General features: G+C 31.4%; 1 protein-coding gene across 1 annotated transcript in view; it reads left to right on the top strand.

Moving 5' to 3' along the window:
• The window catches only part of LOC148607751 (ubiquitin carboxyl-terminal hydrolase 32-like), a 49,594-nt gene that overhangs the window by 30,177 nt on the left and 4,719 nt on the right, over nt 1–14,698 (top strand). Inside the window, exons 25-33 of the mRNA XM_088543877.1 lie at nt 4,565–4,727; nt 5,427–5,620; nt 6,476–6,666; nt 9,110–9,196; nt 9,930–10,050; nt 10,556–10,747; nt 11,705–11,945; nt 13,419–13,504; nt 14,407–14,499. Coding sequence (XP_088400003.1) covers nt 4,565–4,727; nt 5,427–5,620; nt 6,476–6,666; nt 9,110–9,196; nt 9,930–10,050; nt 10,556–10,747; nt 11,705–11,945; nt 13,419–13,504; nt 14,407–14,499 — 1,368 coding nt within the window. The remainder of the gene's footprint in view (nt 1–4,564; nt 4,728–5,426; nt 5,621–6,475; nt 6,667–9,109; nt 9,197–9,929; nt 10,051–10,555; nt 10,748–11,704; nt 11,946–13,418; nt 13,505–14,406; nt 14,500–14,698) is intronic.

Genomic DNA, 14,698 nt, shown 5'->3' with positions numbered 1-14,698 from the left:
TTTCTTGACAGACACCACTAGGTAGGGTGTCTTCCTCGAATGCTAACATTTTGTATGTTACCAATTCCTTGCCGACAAAAATATTTCAGTAGATGTTTATATTATAACAACAGGTGTTTTTAGAACAATTAAAATGTTTTACAAGTATTTAACTGTTGAGGTTAATTAGTGAAGTTGATAACATTTTATACTTTTTTATATGGAAAGCAACAGATTTTTAAGAATATGTAAGAATATAATAAAACTGAATTATTAAAAATTTGTAAAAATATAATAGAATTTTAGCATTTTTTAAAATTTTATTTTAAGAAATGTATAAATCATATACAAAAATATTAAAGAAATTCAGAAATTTACTTCAATGAACATTATAACAAACTCTGAACTTTATATTAATGATTTATTTCTCATTCTTTATCAGTCTAACATTTTTACTAATTGATATGAATATATTTATTTTCTACTTTTTATGCTTCATGTGATATCAAGTTATGGTAATAAGAGTAAAGTCCTTAAACCACTTACAGCAAAAATAGATTTTCTACATTTTGTAGCAATTACAAATATATTATTAAACTGAACAAAAACCTCATACTTAGTAACTGTTCTAGTACTAGTATTTCTACATAAAGTAGAATGATAGATTGAAATATCTTCCAGTTATTGGACTACAAAATAATTCAAAAGTCTATTGTGCTATACATGTACATGTTTGATTTTGAGAAGAAATGCTTAAGAAGAAACAGCCAAAAAGATTTTAACAACTATCTGAAATATGAACTGAAATAAGTCACCAGTAATTTACCAATCTGTTAATTAGTATGAATGTTTTGATAAGCATGTACCTTTGTTGTGATAACCACTGACACCTATTCCTGGAACACTAAACAAAATTTTACTGGTAAATTGTCCGTAGATCAAAAGATGTTGGCATTCGAGTGTACAAAAGAAATTTTTTAACAAAGATAGAAAAGTAATTAATTAAAGTTATTTGAATTCATTTTGTCCATTTCCATGCAAGTATAAATTATTAGCTATGATAATTACAACTATTGATACAATTGACACAATCAGTAATATTTACTTACAATTATTTCAAGATAAAATTCAACTCCTTTGAATAATATATAATTGAATATGAGTCTATTATACATCACACGTGTGTTTTTAATGGCAGAAATGTGGGTTTTGTTGGACGGATGTATTTATATGCATACTGATGGTGCTGTTGACTTGGGTAATGTCAAAATGTTAGCATTAAAATTTGTAGCCATATGGTGTTATGATTACAATCATGATGCTTTCTAATTCTTCTTTAATCCTGTGTTTTTGACTTGAAGGACACTTTTACTGGAGTTTAATGTATTATGTTTGTATTGGGTGTAAAAACAACACCAAATCTATACAAAGATAGTATGTATGTATGTATATATACTGTAAATCAAAAAATGATCCTGCCATCTTCTTGTGGTTTTTGTGATCGATCTACCTTCGTTTAGTTGCAAATTTGATTTGTTTCTTAAATTGAATTATAATGTTCAAAATAATGACAAAATGACAAAAAATTCAGTTTACACTAAACGATATATATATATATATATATATCCAATAAAAAATACAAAAATGAGATTTGAACATAAACTTAATTTTATTGATTAAAAACCTATTAACCTTTCCCAGTAGTTTAATGAATTGATCTTGGTTTCCTCTGTTGGAATATTTTTCTATTTTTATGGCTTGAATATGGATCTGTCACGGATCATTTTACAGACAGTAAGATTTTAGAAGTACCTTGTGACAGTTAAATGGAGTAAATTTCTAGGAATTGTCTCATGTCATATTGTAACTGCTAAATAAATATAACATGTCATTAAGGGATTATTTCTTGAGTAGTGCTGCTCTACAGATTAAACCCAACTTGTTTTGTAGTAGATGGGTCAGTATGATCATCTTTGGATTCTTAGACTTGTCAGAACAGCAAAAACAGCTGCTGGACCAAAAATATAGGGGTGTAGTGCCCCTCATTTTTCCTTTTATTTTTAGCAGTACATGCAGAATTATTTCAGTTTTCAAGTTTTCAGTCTTTTCATCTAAAAACCTTTGTATTTTGCTTTGCTTATGTTGAAAAGCTTACATTAACCAAATAGTCAAAATTTGCAGTCATAGGACCATTGTTGTCGTCTTTAGAGCCAGAAGGCAGTATTTTTGAATGTCCAGATAAAAACTTTTAGACTATATTTTCAGATCTCATAAATTGTACCATAAGATGTCATGACTTTACCACAAAAAGAACATGAAGAATGAAGGCTTGGATTGATTTTGTAGCTTGTGACATGAATCACTTAGGATTCAGGGGTTAAAAAGGGCACTTCAATTCTGGTTAAATTCTTATCTAACCACAACCATGCTTGATGTGTTCATACTCATGATACTTGCCTCTACTGTTCAACCTCTGAGAAGTTGTGCCCTTGTATATCTGTTACTTATTGGAATTAGCCAAAATGCCCTATGTCTATTTGATTACTTTTTGGAATACTTGAAGTTTTAACTGTAACAACCAATTTGAACTAAAATATAAATGCTAACTAATGTTTTTAAGATTTGTCCTTTGGTAACATTTCCTCCTACCCTGTGTTAATTTATTTTTTATTTGGTCAGTATCTGTGGACCAACTAGACTTGCTGCAACTCTCTGTGTTTAAATTTGACAACTGTTAACTATTTACTGTGCTGCAGATGGATAGTTAATGAATATTTGATAGAACACATATATTACAGAGAGACTTGAAGGAAGTATATTGATGTATGGTGGTCATTGCCTGTGAGTTATACCCTGTGTTAATCACTCTTTGGTAAATGAACTTAATATCAAAGCATTCTATTTAAATCAATAAATACTCCAGGTTTATTTGTTGTCAGATCTGTAGTTGACTATCTATATCCTTTAATATGATATGATCACTAGATGACAGATAATGGTGATATTTACATAACCCGGCAGACTACTGATATTTATAGTGTGTTACAGTCATAACACCTGGCATGGAATTTCTCATTTTTCAGATGATTGCCTCTAAATTTAAACCAAAGCTTTTCCACTTAACAAAATATGTCTAAATAAATTACACGAGTGTTCAGCGGTAATGAAATAGGACACAATTTTGTATAATATAGAGCAGAATTTAATTTAAATAATCACTCAGAAGACTAGCTTGATTTGTATTCTAATCAATATCATTCATTTTCAAAATGCTGTAAGAAAATGATTTGTGTCCATATTTTATTCAAATGTCATTGAAGTCCCAGTAAAGCAGGCAGTGGGGGTAACAAGTTTTAAAAAAAAAAAAAAAAAACATTCGTAATTTATATCATCACTCAGAAGCCTAGCTTGATTTGTATTGAAATCAATATCATTCATTTTCAAAATGCTATCAGAAAAATGATTTGTCAAATTGTGTCCATATTTTGTTCAAATATTGAAGTCCCAGTAAAACAGGCAGTGGGGGAAACAAGTTTATGAAAAACCTATAATTCTTAAGGATCAGAATGTAGGATTGAAGACCAGATTCCCTCTGATTCAATGAGTTCATGAAAGGTTGGTTCTATCAGTCCTCCATTATTTTTTCTGGATATATCTTGTTAATGTCAGATGGGGCTGACAGGATTTCTTAAAGGGCATATCAGTTTTCACAAACTTTAATACATACAATTATATAGTATTATTGAAGTGCACAAAAAAGGGAAAAAAAACAATTTGAAATCTAGGGTCACTTTTCTAAAAAGCACAATTGTCTAACATTTTATTAAAAGATTTCCCAATTATATCATAGGTGTAAAATTAAGCTTGCTTAAGTTTGTGGTCATGGTAAAAAGAGAAGACCAGATAAAGTGGAAATACATTGTTTTATTGAGAGGTTTTAACAGTACACAGTTTATCTGATCTAATCAAGACTTGCCTTACATCTGATTATATATATAATTATAAGTTTAACCCCTCACTGCCCACCCTCAAGAAAAATGTTGGCCAGGATGTGTAGGAATCCCCTCATTTTTAGAAACATTCAGCACAAGTTATCAACAATCATTCAATTGACTTCTTGTTATTTCTTATTTCAGTCTCCTTAAAAGAGTAGATAATCCAAGATAAGATTAATACTTGTTTGGAGTCTTTTGGTCTCATGCCACCATAACAGGAGTCGCACAGATTTTGAACCCTAGAACTTCAGACCTTTCTTCTCCTCAGGACTTGAGAAAAGCAATTGTTCCACTACAGTATTATAGAACACTTCGCTACTTTTATTTTTATTCTCCTGCTTTAATAGTTGGAGGTATATAGTGATCATGTTGTCTGTTTGTATGTCCATACATCTGTTCTAATTTCTAACTCCTCTCAAACCTCTAAATGGAATTAAATGATAATATCTCACATTCTTTTTCACATTATGCCATTGTGGTTTCCTATATGGTTTCTAGGAAGTGGAGCATGTTGGAATCACAGTTGGTTTTAGTTTTATTCTTTCTATACATTCCATTAATAAAAATCTTCTTATATATTTGTTTTTTAGACATTACCTCAAGATGGTCAGAAAGTTAGGACACTTCTTGGTGGAACCTTATATGCATATGAGTTACCTCCCCCTGAAGATATCAAGCCACTAACCCTGGAGGAAGAGAAAGGGATAAAAACCAGTGTTGGCCTTAATGATATACAAAGAGGATTAGCTTCAAGTAAGTCATATTAAGTCAATAATCATTACAAAAAGGGTTAGCTTCATGTAAGTCATCTTAAGTCAAGAACCACAAAACTGCATTCAATTTTGACAAACCAAAAATTTGTGAGCCAAATTTGAAGTGCTGTCTAAGAATAACAAAACGTCTTTCAAACTGACTGTTTTATAGTACTGAACCAGAGATGTGACAAATGCATTTCAAGATGGATTCAATTTCGTAAAATCTATATGATCCTTATTTTATTTTATTATTATTTTTTTTTTTTGGGGGGGGGGGGTGGGTCTCATGAGGACAAAAAAGTATTTACCTGCAGATTTTATACACTGTAGAAACACAAAATTCTTGAGCACTTTGGATTAGAGGAGACTTATGCCATATATCACATTCCTGCGGAAATTGTCACCGTAAAATCTAAAGATTTAATTTTCCAAAATTGTTAAGAAAGGCCTTCTTAAATTCTAGATTCCATTCTTAAAACTTTATATGGAATCATTAAATTTTTAGATCAAGATGAAATAAAGACCATTGAAATAAAAGAATTCTCAATGAAAAGACCTAAATGGTAAAAAAACTATGAACGTTGGCTCAGTGGAATGGTTAGATAGGCCTTTTCTTTGACCAGAAGTTAATTAGTATAATAAAAAAATCTTCAAGAAAAGATTCAATTTTTAATTTTCTGGTACTTCTTTTTCATAGAGAAGCTAGGTCATGAGAATGGCAGCCGAGAAGATGGTAACCGGTCTGACAATGGATCCAGTTCGAGTAGTAGTACACCTACACATTCCAGAAATCCCAGTGAACTGACTGGTACCCTGTCAAGTCCAGATTCTATGTCAAAGTCTGTCGGTGATGTCTTTAATGGTTTTGTTATAGCAGTCCATCGGAAGATGGTAGGTCCTTAGATTCACAACTGACAGGTGTCAGTGTATATATTGCAGGTCAAATTTCATCGATCTGTGTCTGAAATTGTTTTTCTCAGAAATAGCAATGGAATGAGTAGTTAACATATTAATGATAGATAAAATATTATGTGCTAGAACTCAGACAAAATTCACATAATTTCCATTAGTTATTTTAAAAGTAAGAATAAACTTGACTTCTATTTGCCATAGAATTAGCTATTGTAAGCCCACATAATCAGAAATCAGTGTCATGGAGAGAAGTGATGAAATATTTATTTTAGTTCATGACTATACATTGTGTGGTAACTTTTAAAACAATCCTCATATTTTACTTGGGATACTTTTAATTATGTCATTTGTAAAAGTAATATTATTGGGGTAACACAGGAATGCTGCAAAGTAATATTATTGGGGTAACACAGGAATGCTGCAAAGTAATATTATTGGGGTAACACAGGAATGCTTTAAAGTATTATTATTGGGGTAACAAAGTAATATTATTGGGGTAACACAGGAATGCTGCAAAGTATTATTATTGGGGTAACACAGGAATGCTGCAAAGTATTATTGGGGTAACACAGGAATGCTGCAAAGTATTATTATTGGGGTAACACAGGAATGCTGCAGCTTATTCATATTACCAACCATGCAAATAAAGAGTGATTTTTATTTTTTACCTGTAAATGTGATTTTCACCTCTGTAGGTGGTATTAAGGCACTGACATCTTTAGTTTTTGTGTATTCCTGTCAGTACAATAGACACGGCCCTGTTTGTTTGGTACACCTATCATTTTACCACTTTAGATGGTATCAAAGCATTGACATCTTCATTTTTTTTCACAGACATTGATGGATGTGTATTTCCTGTCAGTACAAAAGACACGGCCCTGTTTGTTTGGTACACCTATCATTTTACCATGTGTTGACGCCACAACAAACCAGTGTCTATATCAGTTTGTCTGGACACAAGTGTCTCGACTCGTTAGTCCACTACCTCCATCAGAAGCTAAAACAACTAATCATGCACAGGACTGGTAAGGATAATATCAGTACAAAATATTGACAATTTGAAATTATGGCAAAAGTATTATCAGTATCATTTGTGGTGTATAGAGCAAAATAATTTAATTTCAGGAGTAACATGATTTCTGATTTGACAAAATATTTTGTTATCATCTTTGTTATGTAACTGTGACACACTCAACATTTTTCGATGATCTTCTATTGAATTTTGATGCTAAAAGTAAATTATAAGGAATGACTGTTACATTTTTTTTCTGTCTGTGAAATAACCTCAGTGAAAATTCCTTGCTTTGCAGGATATTTTGTGTGGACCACATGGTTGAGTTTCAACTTATTTCATCATAGACAGAAAAAAATTATAGTAGTCATTCCTTTAATGTGTTTCTAGTCCAGTTCTACTTAGATATCTAAAATTGACATAACTCTATTGAATAGATATGTTATGGTCAATATGTACAGTCTCAGGGTTTTTTCCAGGACTAAAAGCTTTAGTCACTTTCACGTGAGAAAATAGGACCATTTTATTGGTACATTTTTTTATGTACCGGTAGTATTTGCATCTGACATAAGATATTTCAGTATAATCTGTTATTTACAGCACTGTGTAAAGACATTAAATAAAACTTAAATGTACATTGCATATGAATAAAGCACATTTTCACTGTTATGGGAACATGTTTTCCAGACAATCCAAATAGCAAATATACGAGATTTAATTTAAAAAAAAAAAAAAAAAACAGCCTTTAAGAATCATAAAAAATAGAAATCCTTTAACACTCTAATCAGGGACTACATTCTCTATACATCCTTGGCATAATTTTAAATTCTTTAATATTGAAAAAAATGCTGTTTTCTGCATGGCCACCTTTTGTAGAAAGACAAAAATACATCTAGCACAGTGTATAGTTATAGATATGAACTGCCTTAACATGCACCAGTTATACATACATTGGACAGATATAAATTTTCTCAAATAGGTATTTTCCCTGTGTTGCCTCATGAAATACTATTTTTAGCACCATTTCAATTGTGATTTTAGGATCCAATCCAAGTTAATTACAAATTTGAGTCATCATTTTAGTTATATTTATATAGTATTGGTCTCTGGGGAGTTCATTAATAGCATAAATTATGTTTTCAAGATTGTTAATATTGCCGACATGCATCTACAAAATAGGGTGCCACCTGTGTACTGGCCAAATTACCCACACTGATAAATAACATTTTGTCATTATGATACAAAGTTAACAAGAAGAAAAGTAATTTCCCCAGCAGAAATTTTGTACCAGCATATTAACTTTATTGACTTTCACCATGTGCATTAGAGTCACGCTTGAGTGGTGAAGAGATCAACATTTACTCCTCGTGCGTGATTAGTGTAATTGGCAAATTTGGTGATTGTATAAACAAATTTTTGACACCTGTTGCAAGGGGTAATTAGCTTTGGGTAATAAAATTGTCACTTTCTCCACTTGATACAGTTCTTAATATAATTCTGTACTTTCAAAGATTTCAGGTGACGAAATGAGACCAGATGATTTTCGTCATTCTGAAAAGTCTTTCCTCAATGAATATAATGATGAGCACTAGAAAAATCACTAGTCTTATTGTTTTTCCTTAAGTTAATTGTTGAAATTTAGGTTGTTTTTAGCTCAACGGTTTGCAATTATGAATGCATGCAAGTGTTATGATAGTATGTGTATATGTTATTAATAAGGCTTTTGGCTAATCTAAATGAGGTGAAGGTAAACGTTGACAAGTAATTACAATTGTTTTTTTTCAAATACTATTATTGTAAATATCCCCATCATGTGTTACAAGACATAGGGAAACAAAAATGATTACAAATCTCATTGATAGTCTATTTGGTTGATTACTAAGTAGTAAGGATAGCCTGCATACTGTTAGTTCTCCAACTAATTAATTAATTATACCCCATTCAACACCAATCAACTTGTCCATCCACATTCTGTTTGTCTGGATTTTGGATATCTGTTAACTCACCCACATTAGAGGGGGGAGAGATTCCCACAAAATGGATGAAAAATTGACAATTTCCCTCATAAAATGTAATATTTGTGGGAGGCTTTATGTTGAAATATCTATATTTTTCTGTGAAAAATTCTTAATAAAAGTTTTTGGTTAAAATTATTATATTGTCTGTGAAAAATACTTAATAATTGAATTTTTATATAAAAAAAATAGCTTTACCTAAAAATTTCCTACTTGAGACCATCTCTCCAATATGAACCAAAGGTTAAATGGTATGATTTTGTCACAGTTATCTTAACTCTAATGAATTGATTGATTTGGTATATGGCTTTATAAATAGGTAGGTAGAGCATATTTTGTAAGATGTTTTGGTTTTAGTTCGATATCAACTTCCTGTTTGTTGGATTGCTGTTCCAGTGAGGGTATAAACTTGAATATTTCATGTTCATTATTTCTTTGTAGTGATGACAGCCTTGGGTATGAGTATCCCTTCACATTGAAAGTAGTACAGAAGGATGGTTTAACTTGTGCCTGGTGTCCTTGGCATAGGTTTGTATAGATATACTTTCTTCTTCATGCCTAAAAATATTCAGTTTCCAATTGATATTTTTTTTCATGCCTCTATAAACAAACAATGAAGTTCTGTGAAAGTACGTTTGTTTTTGGGATAACAATTTTCATGGTTTTCGTGGTTAAGCCAGACCACAAAATTTGGTTCCCAATGAAAAGGAGATTCTCATTCAAAACCAATAATTCAAGAATCCACAAAAAAATTGGTATCCACAAATTAAAGTACTTTCACAGTAATCTTTACTCGTTTGCAAAATGCTTTATGCTGCAACAAAGCTTCAAGTCAAATGAATTTAATGATTTTCTTGAAAAAAGATCTATAATTACATTCAACTGCTTACCCCTTTTCATATATATATGTGTAGGGGCATAAAAAAACCAAACATTTAAGGCCATTTGATATGCACTTTGATATCCTATTGACACAGTTGAAGCATTCAGACTATGTTCTTTTTCTTTTAACCAGTCAATTTATTACTTGGGAAATTCATTAATATTTGAAATTAGCAAGCAATAGTATATTTTCTTGTTTTAATGCATTGTAATTCATTGAATTTTTAAATTTATGAGTGAATCTTACAAACTATATTGAGTTCCTGTCATACACAAGTTCTTCACTGCACATGTAATTAAAGTGTCACATAATTCAGCTGACCAGTTTAGTTTGTTGATTCTAGTCACTCTTCCCATTTCATATCTGATATCTTTGCAGATTTTGTCGAGGATGTAAACTTAATTGCAGCAGTGAGAGTTTTAATTTTGGTTCATCATTCATAGCAATAGATTGGGATCCTACCGCACTTCATCTCCGATATCAGACTTCATTAGAAAGGGTAGGTTAGAGAACAAGGAAAATTTTTTCACATGATTTTAACATGAACTGAGCAAATAAAATATGTGAGAGAGTTCACATGAATTTAATGTGAAAATCACATTAATGTTTATGTGCATCCATGTGAATTTCACATGAAAAATGAAAATGATACTGTAATTACAATTACTTTGGGGTGGATTCTTAAATGAAAAGGTAAAACAGCAAAAATAAGGGTACTTACAATTTATGAGGGAATGCAAAACTTGAAAGTTGTGGGATGAGACAAAAATTAATGAAAAATAAGAGACATATACAACAAATATTGAAATAAAAAGAACTTAAGAAAAAAAAAACGTTATTATAGTATGGACCAGGTGTACAGGTAGGGTAAGCTCCCTTCTGCCTTTGTAAAAGCACCTATTGTTTTATCCACATTATGTTCAATTTATTCAAAATGAATAGGTTAGTATATATAACGACTAATAATATATGTATGCTCATTGAAGTAAACAATTACATTTTAGTTGTGTGAGGAACATGCTAGTGTAGAGGATAGTAGGAGAAAGCAGAAAGAACCGATAAATCTAGACACATGTTTACAGGCCTTTACTAAGGAGGAAGAATTGGGCGAAGATGAGCTATACTACTGCTCAAAGTGTAAAAAACACTGTCTGGCTTCTAAGAAATTAGATATATGGAGATTACCTCCAGTCCTGGTAAATATTATGGTCTAAGAATCATATAGGTAGTAATATACATACAATGTACATGTACTCACTGGTATTTGTAACTTTATACAGTTTTTAAGTCTTAATATATGTATATTTTTTTTAAATATTGGTAAGCTAGGTGTGTATCACCTGTTCTCTGTTTTCTGCTTACCTTCTGCTATATGTTTAAGGCAAATCTGAAGTACATTTAGTATAGTGAATCGCTCTTTATGAGAGTTTCCTAAGATTTGACAGATATACTGATAGGACCAAGGTGGCGTTGTTTTTGCTTTCTTAACCTTTCACCAGACATTTCTGAAATTTTGCACTCATTCTTTCCTCATTGACTGTGCATACATTCTTTTTACATGTATTTCGATTCTCGTAGAACAAGTTTACTGCCGAAACTTTGCGAAGTTTTGTCCTAATTTTACTTATTTTGTAAAGCTTGTAAAGGCAGACAATGATTTATTTTTTAAAAATAAGTATTTGCACTAGAACCTTTTCAACAATAAATATTTTAATCTTGATGAGAAAATTTTCATCCTTTCACTTCACCCTGATTCAAACATCGTGCTTATACGTAAATGAAATAAATAATGTAAAAGTATTAATTTTCGTTGTTGCTAATTTTCGTGGATTCTGTCAAGTGAACATATTTGTGGGTATCCCTTTTTGCGGTTTACAAAAAATAAGCATTCAGTTGTGTTAAAACTCAATTTTTTGGGTACTTTCCTTCGCAGTTTTCTGTTCACCGCTAAAATTAGTATACCACGAAAATGAATACTTCTACAGTAATTTGATTGGATGTATGTGAAAAATAAATATTTAAACATTAACATTGTGAAAGTAAATACTTTGATCCGAGGAAGCCTTCTAAGCCTTCCCCTAAATATCAAATAGTAGTCTCCTTTATTTTATGTATAATTAAGTTTTTACAATCTTTTTTTCTATTTATTTCAGATAATCAATTTAAAAAGATTCCAGTTTTTAAATGGTAGATGGGTGAAGTCACATAAAATCGTCAATTTTCCTTTTGAGAAATTTGATCCGTCTAAATATGTGGTGCAAAGAGCTAGTGAAAAGCAAAGTGACATTTATGATGCTAATTGTAACCAATCAAAAGACACTTTACAAAGTGCCGATAGTGCTATTGTGCCAAATGGAACTATACCTTCATGTGATAGTATAACACCTAAGTCTGGTATGTAAATTAATAATCATTTGATTTGAAGCAAGCCTTGTGATTGGTTTGTTTTATAAAGCTTTCTTGTTTTTGTTTTTGTTTTTTGTCCCCCCGCAACGTGTCGCAAACATGGAAATGCCAGACGTCCATTTGTCCGCGTTTCCTGCACTTTTTATGCCCCTGCAACGATAAGTTGGGGGCATATTGTTTTACCCCTGTCCGTCTGTAATTCCGTCAATAATTCTGTCCGTCCCATAAGTTTTCCACACTTTTTTTGAAAATCCTTGAAGATATTGAACTGATTCTTTGTATGTGAGTCTTTCATGATTAGTTACAGATCGAGTTAAAGTTTCGTTCCGCTACGCTGAGTTTTACCAAAAATATGGGCCCAGGACTTCAAAAATTTCATGGAAATGACAGTTTTCCACACTTTTTTTGTAAACCTTTGAAGATATTGAACTGCTTTTTGGTATGTGAGTATGTCATGATTAGTTACAAATCAAGTATAAGTTTCATTCTTCTACGCTGAGTTTTACCAAAATAATGGGCCCTGCACTTTAAAAATTGTATTGAAATAATAGTTTTTCGCTTTTTTTTTGTAAATGCTTGAAGATATTTGACTGGTTTTTGGTATGTGAGTCTGTCATGATTAGTTACAGATTGAGTTTAAGTTTCATTCAGCTATGCTGAGTTTTACTCAAAACCACATGCAGGGGCATCATTTGTGTCTCACAGACACAATAACACATCTGACAAAGTGCTTTTTACAATTATGAGTTATGATATAGCTGTATGAAGGTTAAATGTGGGGGCATCACTTTATCTAGTTATTGTTATGCTTTTACCAAATAAGTTTGTTTTTGGTATGTGGCCTTATTATGAAGAGTTACAGATTAAGTTCAACTTTGGTTACAGTTGAATGATTTTTATTGAAGTTATGGCCCTTGGACTTAGAAAATTTCAGTAAATTTACAGTTTTCCTCACTTTTTTTTTGTAATGCTTTCACCAATTTATTTTAAATTTTGTATGTAGTCTTACTATGAGAAGTTACAGATTAAGTTCGACTTTGGTTACGGTTGAATGATTTTTATGGAAGTTACGGACCTTTGACTTAGAAAATTTCAGTGAATTTGAAGTTTTCCTCACTTTTTTTTTCACAGGAGACATTGGAAAGCTGTTCCTTTTTTTTTAAAGATGGAGATTAATTGATAAGAATTTTTTTTGTCAAGTTTTATGTATACATGCATTCCGACTCTTAAGCAGTTGTCTGTCGTCAGTAATTTTGTAAACTTGATAATAACCACTTATTTCATGAAAGCAAAATATTTTTTGACAGTTGAGTTAAGATGCAAGCATTTTCTGCTTTAAGATACCTTGTTTCATAAGGGTTTCTAACCCTGCTGCATGTATTGCAACCTCAAGTATACACATATACATGTAGATAGGTTGTGGAAAAAAAAACCTAGATTTTATTTATGTTCTTGTTTTAGATGCATCAGATGGATGTGAAAGTTGTAATAATAATCGTGATGAAACTGACTACACAAAGATCCGATACAACCTCAGTTCTCTTTCTGTAAGTTTAGTATGAAAAGTAGGAAACTACACAAAGATCTGATACAACCACTGGCCTGTATTTCATAAAAAAATTCTCAAGTTGAGATTTTCCTCAAATCTTCAATTTCAAGTGATTTGATTGGTCCAAATTTGATTTGAGGAAGGATTTGACGAATCTCAATTTGTGATTCTCTATGAAACTGGGGCTAGTTCTCTTTCTGCAAGTAAAGTACATAAGCAGATCAGTTTGAGAAGTTATCATATTCAAAAGCTATCATGAATGTTACCTTGATTAAAACTGTTTACATCCACTGATAGTTTAAATTCACTCTGTAAAGAAACAAAATTTGTGTAACTAGTTTATTTTTTAAACTGATCATCTAAATGTACCACATTTACTGTAAGTTGGGAAATTTTCCTTTCATCTTTTTTTTATCAAATTTTTACTAAAAGTTTGCTTTTCCTCTAATTGGGATCATCCTTTTAATTCTTTGAATATTTATTACACTTTAAATTTGGCCTCACAGTTATGACAGTGAAAATAGCAAAAATAAAACTGCCGCCAAAAATTCAATTATTTACAGTAGTAGACATTGGTAGTTGATGATTGCATGTTCGTTTAAACTGCATATTTTGTATATAAAGTCTCTGAAGTTAACCCTTGGATAATTCCATGATTTCATGTCAATATAATGAAAAGCTCACGCATTACCCATTACCCCTTCCTTGATCATATCAGCTATTAGTCTAGACAAGATAGAGACAAGAAATGAATAAGTTGACAGACAGACAGACAGACAGACAGTGATTATTATGTACACCCCAAACTTTTTTGCTGAGAGTTTAAAAAAGGAGACTGTAGCAAGTAGCATATTGTTTTATAAACTGAATTTGAATCTTGTTTACTACATTTGCTTTCAGTGTCACACAGGTATACTTGGAGGAGGACATTATGTATGTTATGCTAAAAATCCAAATAGTAAATGGTATCTTTACAATGACAGTAGTTGTAAGGTAAGGTCCTGTATTACAGTGTTTATACATTACTTTGAATAATCCCCAAACCTGTTTAATTCAGACTTAGAATAAACATAAAGATAATATGCACCAGTTATGTCTGAACATGGCTTTTACAACAATACAAATAAATAGAGAGGTTAGAATTGTCTGCCCCCACTTTGGAGACAATTTTTTCGCCATGCTGGACTGTCCA

This window comes from Perna viridis, chromosome 9 (genome assembly GCF_037379345.1).
Source record: "Perna viridis isolate PV_CMFRI_1.1 ecotype Kerala chromosome 9, ASM3737934v1, whole genome shotgun sequence".
Lineage (NCBI taxonomy): Eukaryota > Metazoa > Mollusca > Bivalvia > Mytilida > Mytilidae > Perna > Perna viridis.
This window is presented reverse-complemented; position numbering and strand designations above follow the sequence as displayed.